This window comes from Glycine soja, chromosome 11 (genome assembly GCF_004193775.1).
Source record: "Glycine soja cultivar W05 chromosome 11, ASM419377v2, whole genome shotgun sequence".
In the NCBI taxonomy this organism is placed as follows: domain Eukaryota; kingdom Viridiplantae; phylum Streptophyta; class Magnoliopsida; order Fabales; family Fabaceae; genus Glycine; species Glycine soja.
The window spans coordinates 2,741,475-2,767,482 of record NC_041012.1 but is presented as its reverse complement, the minus strand read 5'-3'; the positions used below and the strand labels follow the sequence as shown (position 1 = coordinate 2,767,482).

Genomic DNA, 26,008 nt, shown 5'->3' with positions numbered 1-26,008 from the left:
AAAAAACAGTTACAATAGAACAAAGTTAGGCCTTTTTCCATTGTAATAAGAAATTGGTTCTAATATATGATGACCCTGGCCCTTGAGGGGTCAACAATAGGGTCTACATGTACACATCATTATTCCAATCCTCTTGCATATTCCATAGTCCCCAGTTAAAGAAAAAAAATGCGTACCACCTAGACCTCAGACCTGTACTATAAATATGACTCTACATCTTTGCTTTCTATTTCATAAAGCTTTCTCTTGTTCATAGTTATTCCTGCTTCACTTACATGCTTTAGTTTCTAGCATTGATCACTCCTAATTACTTGCTGCATTTCTCTACTCCTTGTGCTTGGCACTTTGTCATTTAAAATGGAACTTAATTTTAAGTACCAACTTAGCATTATCTGTGTCACACTGCTCTTACCTGCCCTGCGTACCTCTCAGGACTCTTTTACATGCTCCAGAGCAACTTATTATGGTAGCACAGATTGTTATGGAAACCCAAGTACGTGAGGCTTCTTTTCTATCTATTATTGCACTTGTTCATATATGGTGTGAGTACCAAGCACATTTTTATATTGTCTGTGTATATTTATAGGACAAATTAAACTTGCATAAGTTCATTGTATCGCAGTAAAGAAAAAAGCTCATTGTATCCTAGCTATCATATTCATTCAAATGATGACACATAGATGTGCTTTATAATAATAAATAGCTTCTATTAAATAAGTGTTACAGAATTTTAAATGCCAAAGTATAAAGAATTTTTATATTATCATTGAATCGCAATCGTCTTATCTAATAACTTTAAAAAACATATTACCTTAAAAATTATACTCATCATAATCTTTTAATGGCTGAGAATGTAAAAAGTTTGCACTCACACGATATGATTGGTCAATTGATAATGTTTTAGGGGGAGCTTGTGGCTTTGGCGAATATGGAAAAACGGTAAACGATGGCAGTGTAGCAGGCGTGTCTTGGCTATGGAAGAATGGATCTGGCTGTGGAGCATGTTATCAGGCTAGTGTACTTAATTAATCACTTTCATTTTATGGACTAATTAAGAAAAATTACACTATTGTAGCCTTTTCATATAAAAATATAGTAGTACCTCAAAACATGCCCTTTGCATGAAAAGTATGGTTTATTGACAATTTCACATTCCATACCACTACACTTTTACACGCCCAATTAAAAGAAACATGAAGAAAAATAGTCTTAGAATTGATTACCTGGATCATTCGATTCATAATATGATAATATCTTTCCTTTCCTTATTAATTAATAAAATCCTCAACGAAAGAAGACTTCATCATTGAAACATAATACTACTACAAAGTAAAAACTTTGCCAACCTCCACTAGTAGTTGCTTTGCTAACTTGTGAAATAAAAATGATGATGATGAATCAGGTTAGGTGCAAAATACCCCAATTCTGCGATGAGAATGGAGCATACGTGGTGGTGACAGATTATGGCGAGGGAGACAGAACAGACTTCATAATGAGTCCACGTGCCTACTCAAGATTGGGAAGTAACGCAGATGCATCTGCAGAACTATTCAAATACGGTGTAGTGGATGTAGAATACAGAAGGGTCCCCTGTAGATACGGTGGCTATAACCTCTTGGTTAAGGTTCATGAACAGAGCAGAAACCCTCACTACTTAGCCATTGTCATTCTCTATCTTGGTGGAACCTACGACGTAACTGCTGTTGAGTTGTGGCAGGTATAGTTCATAAATAAGTAATATATATACAAGTTTTTTACACCATCATTCCAATCATATGTTGCTGTGTACAGTAAATTTATTGTTTTTTATAATAATTACATTAAAAATCACGTTCACGGTGTATGTCTAGTAAACTTATAATTTATTTGTTTATTTGAATCCAAAGTTTAATATAAAAGCTCTTAGTCATTTTTAGAATGTCTAATTCAGTTGGTTGACAGGCATGTAAGTTATTGTAAATCTTACACTATTTTCAATTCCAGCATATAAAAAAGGTTTAATATAAAAGGAGTTTAAAGGTACAATAATTGTACCATAAGCTTTTCCATATATCCCAACTTATATACTTTGAGAGTTTGAGTGTTGTTTATATTCAATTATCTTACTTGAAACTAAAGTGGGATCTTGAAATGTTGATGGATGGAGTAGGAAGATTGCCAAGAGTGGAGGCGAATGCGCAGGGCATTTGGGACGGTGTTTGATGCTGAGAACCCGCCACGGGGCGACATAAAGTTGAGGTTTCAATTGGGTGGTGATGCACAGCAGTATTGGGTGCAATCCAAGAATGTTATCTCTGGTAATTGGGAAGCTGGAGTTGTTTATGACTCAGAAATTCAGCTTGGTTAAAATGAAAAAGGCACTTTCTGATTTCAGGAATATAGATAGTGACTAGATTACTAGTGTTTTAATTGTTTATGTTTTGTGTTATTCTAAGAATGTTCCTTTGTTGTGAGTGGATCTAGTGCTCTTTGTATTGGGGACTAAAACTGTGGGGATTCATATAGTTTCCGTATGAATCATCACAGAATATGAATAAATAAAAGTGATGCTCTGCTAATGTCATAAGAATTCCTTCAGCTTTGTTATTGTTTGATATCTCATGCATATAAGGCATAGGCAAAGAACTGTACTTCATTGGGTAGCTTAAATTAATATCTAGTGGCAATGCCTCCAATAAACCAAGCAAAGCCATCATTGGTTTACACTCAACAACTTTGACATGGACACTAGTGGTAGTGGGGAACGTTAGGAAAAAGAAAATAAAAACTACTCTAACTTTATTAACGGAAAATGGCTTTCTCCATTCCAATTAGAGGTGTGATATAACAACTATCCGGTAGGATGCAGGTTGCAAGTTATATCAAGTAAGGTAAAAAAGAAAAATTAAAGAATTTAATGAAAGTCTCTAAAATGAAATTTCAGCCCCATCAAAATCTAATTTTTTTGGGATTTTGTGAGCTAAAGTTGTTCAGGTCATGATCAAATCAAGCTAAAAAAAGTTATCGTTCAATTCAAACTCAAAATTTAAAGTACTTGAATTTTAATGTTTAAGTCTTACGTTTTATTGAGTGGATTCCTATCAGAACAGCTAGCTCAATCAAATTTAGTATTAAGCTTAAAGGTAATGTGGACAGGGAGAATAATAAAAGTATTGAAGTAGGAAGCGCTTTCTCTTTTTTGTTTGCCAAACAGCCATCGAAAGGAAAGAAAATACCCTCTCTCTTTTTTGCTGAGTTCGGAAAGAAAATACCCTATTCTCCGCCTAATATTTTTTCAACAAAAATTATAAGAATGAATTTGATACTTTATTTGGGTGAATTTCATACTTAAAACAATAACCTTATTTAATAATAATAAAAAAATACTTATAATTGAATAAGGATTTTTTTGAAGAAATGTGATTAAGTATCTAATGTTAATGAATTACCAATTAAATTATTGATTTACTTGCCAACAGAGCCCCTGCCCTCAATGATTTCTTTTGGTGGGAGGGATTCTATCCCGCAGGCACAATTTATAGTTACAGAATTCTATAGGAATAAATATGTTCTTACAAACTACAGGTTTAGTTAGTTTGGTTGCTCATGGGTCATGTTACGTTGTTGCCCCCCATGGCTTTTGTTATTTTTTCTCCCTTTTTGTTAATATTATCTCTTGGCTTGCTACTCTAGCTATTTTTGTTAAAGGTGCCAACATAGTTTAGATGTTTAGCTCAAATTTGCTTTTGCTGGCCAATTTTCTATATAAAAAAATATTAATTAAACAAATCTAATAATATAAGGTAATTTGTGTGAAAATATTATAAAAAAATATGTTGCTTACATTAAGATCTACTTGCTTACATATAAGTATTTTTTGTTTTCATTAAAATTACCGTGAATATCAAACTCTTGTAACATTCACTTTCTGATAACCCTCTAGACAAACGTGTACCGTTATTAATTATCATCTAAACAAACTATTATTAAAATTTAGTAAGACTGATTATTATTCATGAAAAATACTAGTAATATTCATTTGGTGTAACTCAAGTAAGTAGTAGTTTAAATTTTTTAAGCATTCGAAAGGAGTTTGATTCCTAGTTATGTGAATAGAATAATATTTGTGGACGAGAAAAATTATCTCTTAACTATAACTTTACTTTGTCGGAAATTAGTATCGTAACTTTGGACGGTAGATACTTTACTTTTAGAAAAGAAAAAAAAAAAACGGCTGGCATTTCACTAACAATTATTTCTCAGCAATTTTCTGCTACAATTGTGATGGGCACCACAAGTCATGTAAAACCCGTTACACCACGACCATAAAACTGTGACCTGTCAATTTTCTGTCACCATGCTATTTAAGAACATTGATGACTAACACTCTTCTTCCTAACATTATTATCATATACACCTTAAACGTCAGCTCAATGTAACTTAAAAACCCAGAATATTTGGAAGCCTATCAAGAATCCCCCATGACAAGCTAATATTATGGTTCACTTTGGACAGACTTATGGAAGAAAATGAATCAAACTTTTTCCACATGAGAATTTCTGTAAAAGATAAAATACATAAATTGTGATTTTAATATTTAAAAAGTTTAATTTATTTTTCTCCTTTAAGTTATTGAGTTTATTCAAACCGAGTCTGTAGAGAGAGGTATGGACAGCAACAATCATAATGGCTCAAGCTCAAAATCAAGTTGGAAATTTTTTGGATATTAATGAATTTTCATTAAGACTGCAGAAAAACACAATTACATTAATTAACCTTGTTGACCCTCGATACGTCCTGCCATCAATACATCCTGCCAGTACATTCCACAGAACCACAATGGCAATACTTCTTTTTTATATTGCCACCAGAATCACGAATTTGATCTATTTCATAATTGTAATCATAAGTCAGCTCTTGCAGGGGAGGAATGTTATCAGCAGCAAAGAACATTATGTGAGGCATCCTGGTGTCATGGTTATCATAAAGGACATTCTGAGCAATAAGATTAGGGGAGCAACTATGGTTGATGAATCTCCCCACATTACCAAACTGAGCAGCGTCAATGGTGAAACCACCATCCTTCACAACTTCACAAGAAGTTGTGTGTACATCAGGCATGAGAGTCGAAAGATCATCCCAAAGAGCACTGTTGCTATAGTTATTTCCAATATCAAAAAGATACTCATCATTACCGGTTCTTTGTTCAGCTTCCTTGTCCTCAAGAAGCTCCCCTATATATTCACAGATAAAACTTCCTGAAGGGATTGAATTCAGGGATCTCACACCCCATCCCCTTGTATCGGTTTTAAATATTTCAAGTTGGAACTTTATGCCAAGTTGGCTGACTCTATTATGACATGTTGAAGGACATTTACAAGTAGGTCCACACTCATAGACCAGAGGTTTTGCTTGTACAATAGCCCCATTGTGATTGAATGGAATCTCTCCCCCATTTTTCACTACACACGAACATTTCTCCAAATCTGAGCATCCATTAGTACAATCACATCCTTCTGCAGGAAGGACATGGCAATTGGGGTATATAATGCTAGTTATGTAATTAAACGGAGGGGGCTTTTCATCATCTATGGTGTTCACAGCACATATCGGAATTCGTTCTTTTCCATAAGAAATATCATCAACACATACACCTTCTCTTGTTTTGAACTTTTTAGATTTCTTCACTTCCCTCAAAGCAAGCTCTGGTTGACCAGGAATTCTTCGCAGGAAAAACTTAAAAACCAGCTTCCCATGTGGTCCCACATCAGGCTGATAAGATTCAACCACATACAATCCATCATAAACATATATCCTGCACTTTCCATCCATTGATTCAGAACCACGTATCACCCTAACAGAATTTTTTTCCTCACTACTGTTCTTCAGAGCAAGATTGCCCCGCTCGAGCTTCTGATCTTCAGGTTCTTTATCAGGGTTCATCACATTCCCACCCTGCCCTGTATATATCAAGACATCTGGATTATCCAAATCATCAGCATAAGCCCCTGACGCAACAATACTAGTTGCAAGGATCTTACCATTGTGCTTCACATAATCGATGCCACCCTGAATCTGACGATGAAGGCCAACTATATTAAGCTCCACCCTATATTGAAATTCATCACCAACTTCAACCCCAGGGACAGCGCCCAGTATCTGCTTGCCCGAGTTAACATAATGCCCATTCTCCTTAAGGATCTTTAAAGCAATTAAATCAACTCTTTTACCATTTGCTCGCTCACTTAACTTTGATTCTACTTCCTGTAAAAGCTTTCTAAAAACAACTTGAAACAACCGTAATATTTTTATCACTTTTTTCCGGGTCACATTTGAGTCACCCTCATCACCAGTGAAATTAGAATGAGAAGGAGTAACATTTACATTGAACTCATGTGATTTCAGAACAATTTGAAGGTCTTCATTATTTTCATTAGGGTCAAGACTATCCTTCTTTTCCCAAATTACTAATTCACTCATACCTTCAGAAAAAGCATTTCCTTTTTTCTTTTTCAAAGGCTTCTGCCCAGAATAACTTAGTGCACCTTTACTCTTGATAGCTGTTTTAGACCTATCTGGCAATGCAGAAGCTACTTTCTTTTTCTTGCCTTCATTTTTAGCATCACTGAACTTAAATTTGGAGGAACCTTTGCCGGACCTCCAAGGACATTCTGATTCGGCCATCAAACCTAGTACTACTTTCCTGTCTGATGAGACCCGTGATCCATTAAAATTCCCTTTCAACTTATGCTTAGAATGTGATAGAACCAAAGGCCTTGTCTCTTCCCTATTTTGCTCTTTTACCACTGCCTTGGAATTTATTTTAACACGATGATTACTTTCTTCGGGAAGTGTAACATGCTTGTCTCTCTTGATCTCCAGTGGTTTCTTCACTCTCTTTGCAGCATTACTTTCAGAATCAGTTTTAAGGATGTCCACAAGCTTTCTCTTGCAACCATACTCATCCTGGATGTTACTTTTAATTTCTTTTACATCAGCGGCTCCTACTTTCAATGGACTGTCATCTACAGCCACGGTTCCTACTTCTTTCAATGGACTGTCATCTACAGCCACGGTTCCTACTTCTTTCAATGGACTGTCATCTACAGCCATGGCTCGTACTTCTTTCAATGGATTGTTTTCATCTACGGCCAGGTTCTGTAGACACAGTTTCTTGTTATTTAAAGAAGAGATCCCCTCTAGACACACATCCTTGTCCTTACTGAGATGTAGAGCATTGCGTCCACATAAAGTTGGGAAGTCTCTGAGAGCTGAAACTTTTCTTCGAGGAAGATACCTTCTAGTTACAGGCTCCACCATGCAAGCACTAGAACCAGCAGATATATTGACATTTGACAATAAGGGTTTTGAACCACCTGACATAACCACTTCACCCACTTGAGAAGATGACTTCAACATATAAGAGTCACATTTTACAGTGTTTGCAGTTCTTGCAAACTCTGTATTCAAAATTTCCATGTCCGCTAATGGCACTTTGACAGGCTTGTCTTCTGCAGTAGGCCCATCCACTTTATGAGATGAGACCACAGGGTTTTCCTTGTTGAAAACACAGTCAGTTGTTTGGTCAATAGTCACTTTTGCAGCTTCATCTTCTGCAGTAAGTTCATCCATTTTATGACATGAAACAGCAGGGTTTTCCTTATTCAAACCAGAGTCAATTGTTTCACCAATAGTCACTTTTGCAGGTTCATGTTCTGCAGTAGACCCATTCACTTGAGGAGATGAGACTATGGGGTTTTCCTTATTTAAACCACTGTCAGTTGTTTGACCAAGAGTTTCAGTAAGAAGCGAATCTTTTACTTCAGAATGCTGGCCATCATTTTCACAATTGGAAGTTTTAACAGTATCACCCACTAAATGTTCACCATTCTTATCCTCAATAATTGTACCATTAGCTGAACCATAACCTGCAATATTTACGTTTAACACTGGATCAATCCTCGAAGCAAATGGTCCACATCCTTCGGGGAAATCACGAACAGCAGAAACTTTCCGCCACTTATACATGGGCCTAGCGAGAAAAGCGTATTCCTCGTTTTCCATCAATGACTTCTTATTTCTTCCTTCTTCAAAATGACTATTACTGACTGGTGTTGCCATTCCTCTAGATTACTCCAAAATCAGCACACTCTTGAAACTCCCACTCCCACCAAGAGATGCCAAAAATCACATGCCCTATCAAAGAAAGGTGTTCCAAATTACAAAAAGAAAGCAGCAAAATATTTCCGTATAGATTAACAACTCAACCATAACGCTCATGGTAAAAATAACAGAGTAAGATGGTCTTTTTTTTTGTCTTGGGTCAGAGTCTCAGAGATCACGGGTGTCCCCAATTCACTGGGTCAAAGATTATGGTTGAGTTATCCCACTTGTAGTATGTGGCTGCTGCTAAACCAAGGGAATTTTGCAAATAGTGGGAATCGAACACAGGTTCTCCTGCTAAATAAATCGTTTTCACTCATGTTAATGCAGTGAAACCTTACACCACTGCGCCAACCCAAATCATTTAACAATAAAACTAAACAGACTGCTGCGGAGAGTCCTGAAGACCAACAACACAGTTGGAATGAGACAAGAGTTTCAGAGTGCCAATATGATTTTTTAAGGGTTTCAAATTTCATCATCTTATACATAATGGCGCAGTGTTGTTAAATAGCCGCTACTGTGGTGCTATAGTTCTATTGCTATTGCTATTGCGTTGCGGAATTCCTTGAATTAAGAATTTAAAGCCATGCATCAGTTGAGCCAAAAAGGCACTCCAAAGAGGCTTGTGATCTCACCTCAGCACCTTAGCTTAAAGACCATGATCAACCCTAATCATATTTTTCAGAACACCCCTTTCCCAAGGTCATAACCTAACCACCCAAAACAAAGCGTAATGTTGCAATTGAACATCATTTAACATTGCATTCAACTTTAAATTTCCCCTTCCCAAGTGGTTAAAGTAAAGCCCTCTAATATAATACAGTTAAAAAGGAATAAGAATCAACAATTGAGGCATAAACATGGAAAAAGAGGAGGGATGTTAGGGTATGAAAAAGATGGGAACCTTGGGGTTGAAGCGAAATCCGTAGCGGCGGAGGATGGGGAATAGGAGTGGGACCCCTGTGAGTGTGAGCGAGCGAAGAGAAACGAAGATAAGAAAGCGTCCGTCCTGAAATTGAAACATGGGGGAAAATGTGAAATTGAAGACAGGGAGAGGGATTGGAATGAAAAAACAACCATTATTAGCAAAACATGAAGGAACCCCGAACCCTTCAATGAGAACCCCAAGCAAGAGAAGGATTGCAATGACTCAGATTAGTCTTAACTTTCAACAGGTAGCCTCAAGTATAGTTTTTGACTAAGTATGACAAAATTACATAAATCTCTCCTCCATTTTCAACAACTCCAAAATCTCCCTAAAAAATGCTCACCAAATGTTACACTATGCCCTCTTCACTGATTTTGAGAATACACTAAGGATGGTAACCGGTGGGCTGGAACTAGTTTGCCTATTTCCATCTTCGTTCTCACAAAATGGAAAATGAGTTCCAATTTGGGTTTATAAAAAATAAGGGTGAAAAATTAAAATTTAATCTCATTTTCAGTAGGTTTTATTGAGTTTGAGAAAGCTTTCAAGAAATTCATCTCATATTTAAAAAAATATATTATCTGTTCATATACTTGAAATAAATGTCAAAAGAATTTATTTTAATCGATTGATCAGGATCGTTAATATTATAAATCTCTTAATATTATCTTTAATTCCTATGTACCAAAAAATACTTTAATAAATCATAAATTATTAATTATAGTTTAATTCAATTAAAATATATATATAATTTAATAAACAATAAATAAATTAAACATATTTAAGAATTAAATTATATTTTTAGTTAACGTATAATTTTCAATTTTGTTATAATTAGTATTATAATTATAATATTATTTATTTAACTATTAAAATTATTACTCTATATTTTAATAATTATAAAGAATAAATATGAAATAATTACATAAAATATATATAATAATAAAATTATATATATATATATATATATATATATATATATTATTAATAATCATAAAAATATACTTAGCGATATGGGTATAGGGGTAGGGGTGGGGGTGGGAGCAGGGGAAGTGCCGGAAGTGACATACTCAAGCATGTCCTAGTCCTTGCTTCCTCAAGTCAAGGAATTCCAAACCTGATCCAACTCCCATCAAAGCAAGTTTTTCTCATCAAACTCAAGGTGAGGTTAGATGGGTCCCCACTAGTTTGATTTTTATTCTCATGCCTAGCGACTATGAGTGACAAAATAGACGATATGGGCTAGCCTAGCCCCAGCCATCAAGTGAAAAAATAAAAATGCAGTGGTGGGAGCCTGATTTGTATTCTTTTGGGCTGAAATTTCTTAGGCTCAGTCTAGCTCTATGTTGGGCTGTTGGACCACCAAGCTAATTTAAAAATAAAAAAAAATTAATTTTATGTAAAAAAAAATTACAAAGGCAAAAAGTTATTTATTATACATTTATGCCACTGACAATGTTGTTGACATAAGTTTTTACACAACATGCAAAAAAAAGGAAAGTGATTCTCATTCTTTCTAAGCCCTCATACAAATATTGACAAAGTCATTTAAATTATATTTAATGAATACTCAAATTAATGATATTATATTGAGATTGTCACTTCTTGTAAACACTCACTTTATGTTTTATAAATATGTTTTATCTTTTTAAAAAAATATAAATTATAATATAAAATTATAAATTATATTAATAAATTATTATATTTTATTTAATATTTATTATATATTATTAATCGGACCAGCCTGATCCAAGTCCATTTTGTCCATCAAGACATATGAGTTGGACTAAAAATTCATTTATATTTGAGTTGTCTTTTTTGTTAGCTCAACTAAATTAATTTTAATTGTAAATCGATCCATCAAGTCAAGTCCATTTGATCGATCCTAGTATCTTATTATCTACAACTTTAAGAATACTAATAAAATATACTAAAAATCGGTTAACATTTACCTTATTTTATTGATAATTAATCATTAAATTTACAAGTTTTTCTACTGGCTTACATTTAATGTTTTAAAAGTTACTATAGCCTTCAAATAAATTTAATCAATAAATTATTAAAACTATATATATCATTATACCTCACAAATCACTATAACTAATCAACATTAATATATGGTTTTTTGGCATATTTTTGGGGAATGCAAGAATCAAACTTGCAAGTTTATAAATGATTGTTTATTGTGTGAAATTTAAATTTATTTAAACTATTTTATTTGTTAAGTACTAACTACTAACCATAAAGTTTGTTATAATTTATAAATAAAACATAAAATAACATTTTTATTTAATTGAAGTTTAAATAATGTATCCGCAAAGACTCTTTGAAATCTCTTTTCTTTGCTTTTACAAGTCCGGTGTCATGTTCAATCTGCTGGGTAAATGTAGTGATTGGATTAAACACTTACAAAATTGACGTTGGATGAAATTAATTTTATAAATTTTAGTTTAAACTATTTTTTGTAAATAAAGCAATTTATGCTTTTAGGAAAACTTACTATAATTTTTTATATTCTAAATTAAATGACTTTAATTCAATTAATTTTTAAATTCAGAATTAATTCCTCAACTTGTTTAATATTATCATGATTTTAGATAATAAAAAATTACCTAAAATCATGATAATCAATATTTTAACGTAATTTTAAATTTCATTGTGAATGTAAATACGGCACATGTTGTGTACGTAAAAAGATTTATTGGGTAATTCCGTGAACTGAGTTCTGACATACTGCCACTAGCAAATAATTCTATTCTATGGACCCATGATTTCATTTCACAGAACACTCTTTTGCCTCGTCCATGACAATTAAGCATTCGACAAAAGAATACATCAAATCAAATGCACCTTTAGAATGTCGGGGTATGCGGGTGTCACACACTTTGAAAGTTAACTTTAGATCGCATGATTGTCCAGATCCTCCACACACGTCCCATAATGTTGTCCTCTCATTTTATTTGTTGTTGTAGGTAAAAAAAAGTGTCAAAATTATTCACAAAACAAAAAACTACACAAAATTTCTGGAGATTATTATCATTCCTCATTTCATGCTGTATGTTACAATTTGTTACCAACCTATACAGAAAAAACCCACCCAACTTCCATAGTTGGCAATCCAAGTTAAAGAAGGTTGTAAGTAACCAAAAGCAAAACCATCGTATGTTTTAAGATGTAAAATATGCACCATAACTAACCATCCAAATAAACCTGGTAAAGTGTACTTAATGGTGAACAAGATTTGAGTAGACTGAGCTGCTACCAGTGCTGGCTTGAGCACCAAGGCTTAAAGTTGGGTGCAAGAGCTCTGCCTGTGGAAAAGAAGTGTTAGATGGCACCTCTAGCAGCAGATCCTGATCACCACTCTCCTCAACAAAGTTGAAAGAATCCAGCAAGAGAGAACTAGCATCAGGAGGCAAAGCAAATAGGTGTTTTGGACTATAGCAAGCACCATCTTCTACTGCTTCTTTGCACTCAAAACTAGCCTTTGTGATCATTCTTTTGGGGCTCCTCATTATTGTCTTCAATTCTGAAATTTGCAAGATGAGTGTTAAGACTTAAGATAAGAATGATTCATCAGTTAAATCATAACCACAGTCATAACCAACAGTGTGTTCTAAATAGTTGACAATAATAACACAATTTTTTACATAAAAAAGAAAAATCAACATTTTAAGTGTCGTGTCATGTGTCCTACAAACAAATTATACAAGTGTTAGTTAGTCTTGTATGAATATAATTACAAATCATTAAAAGCAAAAAATAGTATTTTGTATGAATATATGTCATTATTCTTGTTAGTTGTTAATATTAGTAAGAACCTAACATGGTGATTCAATCACCACTAATTACTGTTAATTTATGAAAAAATGAACTACTCTATGGAGAGAATCAAAATTAACAACTCCATTTCCGTCATCAAAACATCCCTGAGATGTACAAGCTATACACAACAATCACATCATTATTGTTGCATTAGATAGAGAATAATTGGAAGGTCTTAGCATATGATCAGTTTTTTTGTCTTTGATGTCAGATTTTCAACAAACCTGGAAAGTTTTGATTTCTGCTATCACACATTCTCTTGATATTTGCAACATTAGTTGATGCCCTGTTGTTCAAAACATTAATTGATGCTGTACCAGTAGATCCCATAGTATTAGATTTTACAGCTTTGTTTTTATATTTCTGCATCCATAGAAAGATGTAATAGCTTATAAGTATCAATATACTCATTTTATTTATCAACACGATTTCTAATGTTAACATAATAAACTAGTACAAACCTTGAGAAAATTATGGTGTTCTACCCATTTTGACTTTGACAGATTGGATAATGCAAGTATTTTCAAAGTCTTGCAGTCTTCAGGTTTTGCCCCCAACAAAGAGATATCAAAGACTCCTTCTGAAAGAAGCTGCTGAAAGTAAGTTAAGTTCTCCTTGAATTGAGAGCTATTGAACATGACTTTAAGGCTGCACATACAACAAAACAAGTTGTCAATATTGATGGTCTGAGTCTCAGGTCTCAACACCTTCTATTCCCTTAAAGTCATATTATCATATTATATATATAATGCACTGTAGAGCATCACTACATTATGTTCAAGCAATGTCCATGACATTGAGACAAAATACGGATCATTTACTACATTATTGTTAGAAATTCGGATGAAAATTAAATTCTTCGCACAAATCAACTATATAGATAATCATGTATTTAGACTTGCTATAAGAATTATAACATTAGGAATTTGAAAGTTCTTTTATCGATTGCAACATAAACATCACAAACTACAAATGAAAAAGTAGAATTCTAACCTATCAGGGAGTTTAGCAGTATCAACCACAGGAAGTAACTTCAGTAATTGCTGTTGCTCTTCATTTGTCAAGATTCTCAAAAACTCTTCATAGTTTACAACATCCTGACCAAACATAATAGCAATTATGTTAAGCACTCAACAATTGGACATATTTGAGGCCTTACAGTTACAGCCTAACGCACTAACATAATTTAAATCCATTGAGCACAATGGGACGGACTGTGTAACTCACATTTAAATCTATTGAGCACAATGGGGATTCATGATTGCCAAGAATTTGTACTCTTTCATGTTGAGACTTGTCACTGAAATTTAAAAGAACAGAAACATTAATATCGACATAGCATGTTTATCTCTTCAAAAATATTTCTGCTAATTTATCTTGAATATTCTTCACTAAGTTACATGCACAAATAAAATCCATAACGTACATACAGGAACAACAGACTTTATTTTGGCAGAAACCAACAAAATGTGTTTTTTAGGGTAACAATAAATGAATTTTTTTTTGTCAGGTTAAATAATGATAATCATAGCTGACTACAAATTATGCCATAAACTGTGTACAAAAGCATGCCTTTTAAGTTGTTCCTGCAGCACTCCTTGACCAGTAGAGTTCCCGATCTTTTCAACTTCCAGAGATGAAGACTTCAAGCGACTGGAATCATTATGCATTAGAATGCCACCAGAACAAGAATATGCCTCACTCATTGGGCATTGTTTATTATCAACTGAAAGAGAGCTAGCCTCAGACTCTTCTTCACGAGCTATATAGCTAGGATGCCTAATGAGAACGCTTCCATGTCCTATCTCAACAGAGACCATTGGTGTATCACTTTCAAAAAGAAGATCTTCTTCAGAAGATGCCGAAAAATATGACTGTTGTTCATGAAGAATAGTACATAAATCTTTTGTTAGCTTCTCAACAGAAGAAGGCTTTGAACGACCAACACATGTCCTCTTTTTTGAAGGCACCATGGCATCCCAGACCACTGACTGAGCAGGACCTAAATTAGCCAAACTATCTATATTAGAATTACATGATTTCATAAAAGACAAAGACAATGGGTTACCTGTTTTATATGCTGGAGATTACATGTTTTTGCATAATAACACAAAAGTAAAAGTTCTTGATCTGAGTCAAATTAATAATGAACTAGAGAGATGAAAAATATATGCAAGACTTGACATTCTATTATTGGGAGGGAAAAGTACTACATATTGTTACACACTAAACAAAAAACAAATAATCCACCATGTCTAATTATTGGACTTGCCATTACAAATGTTGGCAAGTATAATTAGAGCTTCATGGTGGTAAAATATTAAAACCACTTCTTCAATTCTTTTTGTCAATGAAGAGCACAACCGTACATAGTTAAAACAAAGTTCATTTGTTTTTCTTTTAGGAAAACCAATGACTACGAAACTAATATATTTCTTTTTCATTTTCCTTCGTTCCATTATCCTCTTCTGGATTGTGCTAATATAAACCTGGACAGGCAATAAAATCAATACTTGTTTCAAAATGATAAATGCTGCTGTAATCAGTTGTGAAGAAAGATCTTAATTCAACCTGTCAGATCACTAGCATCCATGCCACCATAACCAAATTGTGCACAGCTCTCTGAGTTAGAGATAGCTGATCCTGAACTCGACCGGTTGCTAATATCTTCATCTACAACCTTTTGGTATCCCTGGTTGTAATCAGGTGCAAACCCTCCAGACATTACATTATCATGGTTCTGTTTTCGTTTGAGCAATGCCACTTCTTTCTTCTTATTTATCGATATGCTCTTTACCCTGGAAACCCTTTGATCATCATAATCATCAGTTTCTGCTCGAGCATGTAAAGGGGTATAATTTGCAAGAGTTCCCTTTGTTCTCCATCGAGACCCACATGCATTGCATAGTACTGGCTTCTCGGGTGGTCCATTGCGCCAGAGTGGCGTGCCTGTTGCAATGCTCAATTGTCAGAAACCTACAAACATTTAGAGCCCTTGTAATCAAGAATAGAGACGTAACACAGATTTGATAGACTACTAACAATCACATATTCATATTTTCTTGATAATCCAATTCATGATGCATATAAAAACAATACATGTCAAGCTTGATGCTGGGAAATACCTTAAACCTCTTGGATTAAAATATTTTACAGCGGGTAGTATCTTTCATATACTAGAAAGCTGAACTCAACAAAAGCTTCAAGGTTCGGATAATATCATCTGTCAGTATTTACTTAAATAAGGACCTATAAATTCCTTTCATTAATGATGAGTATTTAACTTTTGTTAGCCAGCTGGTTTTAAACATTTAAGACTGATACACGTCATTACGTCAATAACCTCTTGCAAGAAAAACAATATTGATTTTCTACCTGAAGCAGTTAGTGGCAAGACTCAAATTAAGAACACTAGTAGACTCATAGTGAAGACAATGATTGCAGTTTAGCTGAAATGAGTGACAGTAACTGGAATGTTTCACTCAAGATATCAAAGTTAAGAAAGTTTAAATGAAACATTCCCTTGTTTTAGGGACTGCAACCATTGTACTATATGCAAAAGACCGTGCTAGTGTATTGAACAGAAAACCAGTTGCAATGACTTCAACACTTTGGAAAGTGCTTTGGAATTGTAAGCAAAGCAGTGGAAGTCTTAAGTTGCAGAATTAGTTCGATTAAGGTGATAGCTGATAAGTATTTCGAAAATATTAATAGTTTCGAATTGAGAAGAATTGAAAAGAAAATAACGAAGAGGACAAGTACTGATTATTCATCAGCCAGAAAGCAAGGGAGTAGTAAGACAAGTCTGAGGATGCTTGTCCAATATCTTCAGGCACGGTGAGAAATTGCTTTGAAGAGAAAATGAAAACAATTTGGAAAAATCCTTTCAAAAGACAGTAATTAATTAACTTTTGGCATTTTACAAATGCATAATTCCCTTATCTCATTTCCATCCAAATAGTAAGGCATGAACTCTGGGTTGACTCTTTGATAAAGACCTTAACAGCTGTAGGTGTTGTTCGTATCAATGCAAAGAGCAACTTCAATGAACTCTAAGCTTAATTTTGCACCAGTTACACTGGCTCGGATTTGAAACATGGACAAGGAAACAAAAAACAACAAAAGAGTGCAAAGACACATATAAGTGAGAAATCAACACAATTTTTCACAACTTTCAATTGCAAATGTTATGGGCAACAACACTAGTTGTATTTTTAAATTCGTATACATCCAGAATATTACACAGAGAACATATAAATTTTTCATAATTTATATGGTCAGCAACTCTTCCTTCAACGCATCTTAATTTACAAATATATAGCTTCAGTCTTTGGAAAGAAAAAAAAAAGTCAAAACTTAAAAGAAAAATATATATTGGAGAAACAATAACTCACTTGTAACTCCACAGTGATAGCAAGGTCCTTGCTTGCCCATGTCTCAATCTTTTCCGCAAATTAATAAAAAGGAATATGAAGAAAATTTGCAGAAAAATGAGGAAGAAAAAGAAAAAAAATTATTCTTTTGACAAATAAGCTAAGAAAAATGGATTTTTTTTCTGAAAAATACAACAGTTATCTTGAAAGGCTTTGTTTTATGAGCAAACCCAGAATGATAGTTTGCAGAAGAAAAAATAAATATAAAGCAGAAACCAATAAACCCAGAAAAGTTTTGTCTTTTACAGTCCTTAAAATTTTTTCACATAAACAAACAATCCCACAGCAACTAGAATTGAAGGGATTGATGTGTGTAGTGTAGCTGGGAATCTGTACAATCCAATGGAAGAGAGAAGAACATTGGAGGAATCTCACAAATGGTTGTGAAAAGAGGAAAAGAAAAGAAGGTAGAATGTTGAGAGAGAAAGAGAGAGAGGGAGAGAAGGTCTGTATATGTGACCTCTTGTATTGTATGAGAAGTAAAATGTTTCAGCTTCTTTTCTCTTTTTATTTTTCTCTTCTGGAATTTTGTTGATCTTATTTTAAATATTTCAATTTTGCTTTTTGTTATTGTTTAATTAACTTTAAAATTTAAAAACAATGAGCTCATCTAATTACAAAGGAAACAGAGGGGTAGGGGAATATTATTGCACATATCCTGTTGACTATGTACTTTTCTTCTTTGTTAATCATCTATTTTCAAATCCTCGACAAATAATAATAAAACCTAAAAGTATTCCCATCTTCTTCATCCATTTTTATTTTTGTTTCAAAGAGTTGTGGTAAAGAAAGAGGGAAAAAAAAAAGGAAACCCACTAAAAAAAAGGAGAAAGAAACAAGGAGATGTTTTTGGCCTTTCCTAATTTTTGTTCCTGCTGCTATGAATAGTTTTTTTCTCTTTATTTTATAAGACGTAAATGCTAATTCGTAATTTTATATTGTCCCGTGTGTGATGACATGATGTTGACAAGTATTTAATGTGGTATTTTGTTTAAAAAATAAAGGAATAAATTTGCCTGTGTGACTATTTGTTGTCACAAACCCAATTATCACCGTTTGATTAGACAAGGGAGTTTGATGCCAGGGTCCTACCACTGTTGATATACAAATCAAATAGCCAAATTACAAGTATTAAGTTTTAAGTAATTTAGTCTCTCCCATAAAAATTAAAAAAAAAAAGAAAGTAATTTAGTCTCAATCCAAGGGTGATTAAGGGGACATGTGATTATGAGATAGCCACATGAATCTCGCAGGGTATCACTCAAAGCACAAAGCCTTTGACATAGTTATAGAAATGTTTAAAACTGAGTAAAATCATTTTGAAGTTTTTTTTTTTTTTTGAGGGAGTTTGTTTTGAATAATTAAGTGTTAGTTAATAAAAAATTTAAAGTTAAATTGATAACAAGAAATTCAAAAATAAAAACGTATTTTTTATGGCAATTTGATTTGATTTTCGAAAATGTTTATCTTAATGAATATCCGTATCAGAATATGTACACGCACTGACATTGTTATTACCCATTAAACCCCATCTGCCTTTGATTTCCGTAAAAGGGTATTGTTTAATATTGAACCAATAGTGTTTAGACAAGTATTTTTGTACTGTCTTCGTGTGAACATTTTCATAATAACATAGCATTGTTGTTCTATATTTTGTTGTTCTCATCAAAATAGATTCAAATTTGATTATTTATAATTATTATAAATAAAATAAACTTATTGGATATTATTTTTCTTCTCAATATTTTTACATTCAACTATTATAAATTATTAACATTTTATTTTAACTTTTAACATTAATTACATTCCATTACATATATATAGATAATTTTAAGTTTGTACACGGAGTGCACTAATATTTTTAATTTTTACCTCAAATTATTTTCTTTGTTCTCTAAAATATATTAAGAGAGTAAGCAATGAAGAAATGAAAAGGTCATATTCAAACCATGAGATTAAACCGAAGTTCCTAACTTTTAAAATTGTATTCTCCAAATTAAAAAAAAATGTTCTCTTCTCATCATAAAAATAAAATCTAGGAATATAATATGACAAACAGTGTATCCATGATTCATAGTGGCTACATGGTGGATTTGACTATTCTGGTGCCTTGTAATTTTCCTTGTTAATGTGTACTTTTTGGGTAAGAAATTTGGTCCAACCCTTCTCTTACCACAGGTCAGCTTGAGAGATTATGGAAGAATATGATGGAGTCATTAGTCTTTCTCTGAAAAAGAAGAAGAAAAAAAAAAATATATATATATATATAAACAGAAGATTTTGTTTTTTAAGCTCAAAAACATATTGCCATACAAGTTGCATCTCTTTTGAAAACTTTATCAAATCAAACAGTCAAAAAGACCCCAATGAATGACAAATCGAATGGTTGAAAGTCATTGCAAGAGTTACCAAAAACAGGTATTTGCAAAGAACATGCCTTGCATTATTAGAAACTTTTTTTTCGACCAACGTTAAAACGTTTCCTTCACTTATAATGCCCTTTAGGTCCTTCGAAAAAAAAAATAATGTCTTTTAGGAACTCGTAATTGTAAATCAGCAACTGGTCAGATCTGGCATCCAGACCAAATTCAACCACAGCTAACCCATCCCCCTCCTTTTTTATGCAACATAGCTAAACCTTTAAATTGCAGGTAAAAAGTCTTTTCATGCTATAATATGAGAAAAATACTTTAATCTTTTCAGCTTCTCTTTAGTAATATTTAATTATTTTTTTTACAGCAAAACTATTTAATTATTACTAAATGTTTAAAAATTTAAATCATCATAGCTAGTCTTTATATTTTTCAACTTTAATTTGACGCTCAAGCAAGACAACTGCCACAATATGCAATTATGCACAAAATAATTTTCAATTTCGTATGTTAATGTAAATCTAGATCCTTAAAACAGATAAGTGTATTTCATTAATATTTCTAATAAAATTAACCAAAAAAATTAATATTTATCGATAAGAATATACTCATAAAAGAAATACACCAACAAATTAAAGATAATTCAAAAATTATTTCATTTCTACCATAATTTTTTACAATGGTTAGGTTAACACGTCACTAACGCTAAACCAAGCTTAGGAAAAAAAGTAAACAGATTGTCAGGTTCACTGGTGCTTCATTTATCAAAGCAAAATGATATTTTAGATCTACGAGGCTTTATTACTTTATTTAAAAAATTATCTTATTTTGTTTTTAAATAAAATATAAATGTTCGTTAAAAAAAGAATATAAATAGAAACATAATAGTGAGGTTCATAAGCTAGGTGGGTCCTATTAAAACTCATAACTGGTTGTCCTAGGCCAACCTGTTCTTATAGCTTCCCACCTTTTACATTTTCGATTCAGTTTGCTTCCGGGTAATTATTGTGTGGAGTTTTCTTATGCTAAGATCGGTTCAATTGTGTTCCAAACCCTCGTAAATTCATAACATTATGGGGTGTTTCTTTTTTTTCATACATTATTTATGGGATGTTTTTGAGTTATGATAGTGTGTTTTCAACAATTATATTTTGTAGAATATTATGATTACAAATGTTATTTTCGATAAATTTAAAAAAAAAATGATTAGATTTTGATATTCTTAAGAAAAACTGAATAAAATTTAAAATAATTGGAATAGAATTTATAATCAAGTTAAAAATAATTTTTCATATTTTTGTAGGAATATAACTTTTATAATTCTCATCCTATGAATAGAAATAGAGTAAATCATATGATGTAGATAGAAATAAAGTAAATTATGGTATTACTAATTTTAAATAAACAATAAGCATGAATAATTTTTCAAAACTCATAATAAAAATATGAAAGATTATATTTTCATGTTTACATATTTAAGTTTTATCAAAATAGCTTATTGGCTGATGAAATCAACTTATAAGCATATAAAGGATTTGTTTCAATTCAGGTTTGACATGTTTCAATTTAGGCTGTTAGGTAAAATTAGTTTAAAAAATTAGTTGGAAGTTAAAAGTTAGTTATAAACTGAAAATTAACTTATTAAAATAGAAATATTTGATAAAATTAATTAAAAATGTAAAATAACAAAAAATAATAATATCATGATTTTTTTTTTAAAAAAGTAACAATGAAATGAATATATATATTAAGAATAAAAGTGAAATAAACTGTAAAGAAATAAAAATTAGTATTTAAAAAATTACTTCAAATAACGTTTCAAAAAAATGTTAAAAGTTACAACAAAGTTATTAAAAAAATTGTTTACTAAATAATTAAATAAATTTTTTAACTAATAAAAAAGTTATAAATTAGTTGAAATAATTTTTCAAACATAACTTTAATTTTAGATGAGTCAAATATGATTTTTTTTTCCATTGACTAGGTGTTTGATCAGTGTATTAAAAAATTTAAAATTTAAAATTAAATTTCTTTCAAGCTGCTCTAAAAAAAATTATCTTTGAAATGATTAGAAATAAATTTTGAATTAACATTAACTCGAGTCATGTTATTTATTGTTTTTTTATATCATAATATTGGTGTAAAATATTTTCTTCTATTATTCAACATCTTCCTTAAAGAAATCAAATTCAAAATTACTTACACTAACATCTTGTTCATTATTTATTCTATGTATATCTTTAGTCATGTTGTTTGTTAACCCTGATTAGACCAAAATCATTTTGATGATTACACGTTTAAAGTTATTTTTGATTGCAAGTTTTTAAATAACATTGTATTTTAAAATTAATTTTATAAAATCAAATTAATTTAAAATATTTCTATAAAGAGTTTGGATTTTTTTTTTAAACTGAAATATTTGAATTTAGTTTAAGAATCCTTATAATTTTTCAAGCTTATAAATACATACGTTGATAAACCGCAAAGTATTAAAATAAAATAATTGGATATAGTTTATATAAGAAAAGTGTTTTGTTTAAAGTTTTTTAATTAACTTAAATTTTTATCTGTGCTTACAGAATCGTGGTGGGACCGGGGAGCCATGACTTAACATTTGACCACGTGTACAGCAAAAATGGTAAGGTATGGAATGGATTTCATGTGCTGAGACGTAAAAAGTTGTGTGTCGTTTTATTAAGTGGAATAAATAAAAGTAATAGAAAATAAGACGGAAATGGGTGTGGGAGAAGAAAAGAAAACAAACCTAATCTCGGTGTAACCAATGACCATTTTTCTTTTTCTAATGGCCAAATAGATTTCCCCAACATTTTCACTTATATTCCAGCCACCCAGTTTCTCACTCCACGCATGTTCGCTTCGCTAGGTCATTTTTCCCCCCCAGTTTGACTGGATTTTATTTTCAGCTAAACATTATAATATATTGAAAAGTAGTTGTTAGATTATTTAAACAAATGCTATGATTTTTTACATTAATAATTACATGTATTTTTTTTTCTATTACAAGTATTTATTTACTACAGAGCATTGATCAAACGTTATTTAAGAACAAAAAAACTTATCTCTCTTGATTTTGCTTACTGTTTAACTTTTTTTTCCCTCAATTATTATTGTCTATACTTGTTATAACCATTTGGATTGGGTTATATAATTCATCAACCCTTTCAATCTATCAACCCAACGGCTAAAGAGGTGTGTTAGGTTAACCACTGAGTTAATATTATTTTAAAAGTTAATATTAATTGTTAATATGTTAGTTTTTTTAATATTATTATATATTGTTTGGCTAATTATTGTTTTGATGAATATAAACTTTTGTGAAGTCTTATGGATTTTGTGTTGTTTAATTGTTTTGCAATACATTTGTTTAATTCGTGATAATTGCCTAATTAGAGAATTGGTGCCAATGTAACTTAGTAAGATAATATTTTTATGATTATAATATTATGTTTATATTTGGATAATTTATACATTTTTATTTGGTAGGTTACCAAGTCATCTATTTTTACATTTTTTATTGTTTTAACCAATTTTTTTTATAAAAACATATTTAAAATAATGATAAGGATCTATTAATAACACTTTTGGGAGAGGAGGGACTCTTTTGTACTTGTGGGCTAAACCTAAGTGGGCCCGTGACTCGCACGTCATGAAGTACAAAACTTTAGGTTGGAAGTAAAAAAGAAAGAGGTGCAAACACGAACCCTTTAAAGTTTAACCATAATCTAGAAAAATACCAAAAACACCATCATATGCACTAATAATACAAGAATACGATGGAATGTGGTATGTATTGATTGGTTTGAAGGGTGTAGAGACACCCAAAGCCAAAGGATGAAACTTACTTAAGTCAACTGCAAATGCAATGCCAAACAACACCTGGAATTGGAATTGAATTGGAAAAGCTCATTTCACTATCCTTTAGTTGGGTGTCATGGTTCACGCCACTCCACACACCTACCCTTCATATTGCCATTTGCATTGGGGAACCAACAATGAGTGCATATTGTAGTTTCACTATCACAATTTATATTTTTCGACTATGTGCTTGTACTTTGAATAAACGATTTTTAAAAATTATAGGAAATTGTTTTGAAAACTGATTTTAAAATTAGATTTAGTAAATCTAATGTAAACTATTTTCAATGCACTTTATTTCTTACTTTTAGTTTAACGTATTTGAGAATAAATATACTAAAATAAAAGAATTTTTGGAAAATTTTTCATCTTCTTATCTATAACACATAATAAGCCCTCCATGTCATTATCTAACCATTAATATTATAATTAACGCAAATCTATTGGTTCACTAGTTATTTGATTTTAGAATTAAACTCATGATATTCTTTGTGTATTAGTTTCCACTCATACTTCTGTCTTCTCATCTATTGGTATATATATTTTTTTTCATTACTTAAATATCAGCTTCATATATTTTTCTTCAACTCTTTGTTCACGGAATCAATTTTTAAGTGCGCGTGTATAAACCTTTTTGTTTAATTTCCTAAACATTTTTTATGTTTGTATTCCATTTTCTCTTTTTCAGGTTCTTTCGTCTAAGTTAGTTTGGCATCTTTCACCCTCCAATCCATCCATGTAACGAAAACATATTAGGTAAAGGAAAATCAAAGTTTTTTTATCCAATAATGTCATCCAAATTTGGGAGATGGAATACTTCCCAGTTAGAAACGACAAGTAAATGTAACCACCCTATAAATTAAGTGGAAGTATTCTTCCCATTTGGGCTAATACGGGGAGATTGAGTCAGATTGACAGAGGCGTTTCATACAAAAGAGTATTAATAATAGTAACATATGTGGGTAATAATATTATGGATTAGACTGTGCAAAGAAGCAAAAAGGGAAGGTGGGTTCTGATCAGGATTTGCAACTGACCGAAATACATGTTGGCATGGAAATGGGCACCAAGGAATTAATGTAAGTTGAGATGGCACCTTTTCTTTTTAAAAATTGGAAAACTTCTCGACTTTAAACTTTAAAGATCATGAAATACTCTTTCGTTTGAAGTTAAATACTATTAGTATAGACAAAAAAAAAAGTGTATTAGTATATCTGTTTGATTTACAGTTTTTTGGGCTCAAAAATAATTTAGTTTTAATCAAGCTAAACATTGTGTACATATTACTCTTTTCTTAGACTTGCTTTCTCTGCCTATGATCAATGCATATATATATTTTAATTTTTTTTTTCTAATGGGCAACGTGGTGACTTTACGGGATGGGTCGAATGAGTAATGACCTAAGCCTCGCACATTATTGAAGCATTCTAATTTGACACAAATGTAATTGATGTTACACTAATCACTACACGCCTACTACCTTCGGAATAAAAAAGGGAAAAAGCTTAGAGTTTGGCAATCCTTTCCACTGTTTGTATTATTGTCAACTTGTGAAATTTATTAAGTATTGCAAGTTGTATTTGATGGGCGAATTGGATTCTTTGATGACCATATATTTCAAATTGAAACCAGAACTTGAATTGAAGTATTTTGATACAATAATATATCAATAGGATCATTATGATATATTACATTATTTTGTTGTTAAAATACTTGACCAATTTGCATAAAAAAAATGCTTGACCAATTATTCTGTAACAATTATCCTGCCTCTCACATTAATAATTACCAGTTCTACGAGTCGAGTGTGTGTAAATATAGACAATGTAAAAAAAAATAAAAAATACATCAATGGACAATACGAAAAAGTCAAAAAGGCCATACCATGGACTTAGATTTGGTGGAGCATCAAGTAAAATGACATGATATCCATCACGAGTTATGATCTTTTTTGGATCCTGCCTAGTTCCGTGGCGTGGCCATGGTCTTGCCTCGCATGCTTTTGGGACCATAAAAGCCTACACATATTTCTATTAAACAACAAATGACATAAAATTTAACTTTAGCCACCGCCAGCTTATTCCTTGTCCACTATGGAATGTTCGGGAAGTTTTAAAAATTAGATACCTAAATATAATCCGATAGTTTTAATACAAGGTGTTCCATAAATTATTTTTATAAGAAATAATTGTGAGAAGAATAATGTTATTTCTATTAAATGCATTACAAGCAATTTTTCTCACAAATAATACTGATGAGCGTCTCCTTGGCTGGGAACTTTGAAAACTTGGAGGGTTGATTCGGGACTCGTCCTCTAAATGGATCCATGGTTTCTTTCTTATGCTCCTTTGGTTGCTAAGATTCATGGTTTCATTTCATATCCTATGATTGGAATTTGTTGTTTTCATTATACTCTTAGAGAAGGCAAA

At 31.9% G+C, this 26,008-nt stretch overlaps 3 protein-coding genes across 5 annotated transcripts; 1 reads left to right on the top strand and 2 right to left on the bottom strand.

The window, feature by feature from the left end:
• Window positions 1–221: 221 nt before the first annotated feature.
• On the top strand, window positions 222–2,577 carry LOC114374907 (expansin-like B1). The gene is made up of 4 exons (XM_028332632.1): window positions 222–493; window positions 905–1,011; window positions 1,403–1,717; window positions 2,150–2,577. Exons 1-4 carry the CDS (start codon window positions 358–360, stop codon window positions 2,345–2,347), a joined length of 756 nt encoding a protein of 251 aa, XP_028188433.1. The 5' UTR covers window positions 222–357; the 3' UTR covers window positions 2,348–2,577.
• Window positions 2,578–4,670: 2,093 nt separating this feature from the next.
• On the bottom strand, window positions 4,671–9,558 carry LOC114377031 (histone-lysine N-methyltransferase, H3 lysine-9 specific SUVH6-like). 3 transcript variants are annotated; one of them, XM_028335406.1, is made up of 3 exons: window positions 9,255–9,558; window positions 9,050–9,154; window positions 4,671–8,175 (listed from the first exon to the last, which is right to left on the bottom strand). In XM_028335406.1, exon 3 carries the CDS (start codon window positions 8,098–8,100, stop codon window positions 4,783–4,785), a length of 3,318 nt encoding a protein of 1,105 aa, XP_028191207.1. In that variant the 5' UTR covers window positions 8,101–8,175; window positions 9,050–9,154; window positions 9,255–9,558; the 3' UTR covers window positions 4,671–4,782. The 3 variants fall into 3 exon arrangements, with proteins under 3 accessions (XP_028191207.1, XP_028191208.1, XP_028191210.1); XM_028335407.1 differs by having other exon boundaries at window positions 9,312–9,558; XM_028335409.1 differs by having other exon boundaries at window positions 9,417–9,558.
• Window positions 9,559–12,006: 2,448 nt separating this feature from the next.
• LOC114377046 (GATA transcription factor 26-like) lies at window positions 12,007–17,819 on the bottom strand. The gene is made up of 8 exons (XM_028335424.1): window positions 17,293–17,819; window positions 15,470–15,847; window positions 14,471–14,900; window positions 14,126–14,198; window positions 13,892–13,995; window positions 13,360–13,546; window positions 13,123–13,261; window positions 12,007–12,602 (listed from the first exon to the last, which is right to left on the bottom strand). The coding sequence occupies exons 1-8, from the start codon at window positions 17,330–17,332 to the stop codon at window positions 12,298–12,300; spliced, it is 1,656 nt and encodes a 551-aa protein (XP_028191225.1). The 5' UTR covers window positions 17,333–17,819; the 3' UTR covers window positions 12,007–12,297.
• Between the last annotated feature and the right edge of the window lie 8,189 nt (window positions 17,820–26,008).

Coding starts and splice junctions, on each gene's coding strand:
- LOC114374907 (XM_028332632.1), top strand. CDS start 358: ATGGAACTTAATTTTAAGTACCAACTTAGCATTATCTGTGTCACACTG. Junction 494..904: donor AGATTGTTATGGAAACCCAA/GTACGTGAGGCT, acceptor ATAATGTTTTAG/GGGGAGCTTGTGGCTTTGGC. Junction 1,012..1,402: donor GCTGTGGAGCATGTTATCAG/GCTAGTGTACTT, acceptor ATGATGAATCAG/GTTAGGTGCAAAATACCCCA.
- LOC114377031 (XM_028335406.1), bottom strand. CDS start 8,100: ATGGCAACACCAGTCAGTAATAGTCATTTTGAAGAAGGAAGAAATAAG.
- LOC114377046 (XM_028335424.1), bottom strand. CDS start 17,332: ATGGGCAAGCAAGGACCTTGCTATCACTGTGGAGTTACAA. Junction 14,199..14,470: donor CTGCAGGAACAACTTAAAAG/GCATGCTTTTGT, acceptor TTTAAATTTCAG/TGACAAGTCTCAACATGAAA. Junction 13,996..14,125: donor TGTGCTCAATAGATTTAAAT/GTGAGTTACACA, acceptor ATGTTTGGTCAG/GATGTTGTAAACTATGAAGA.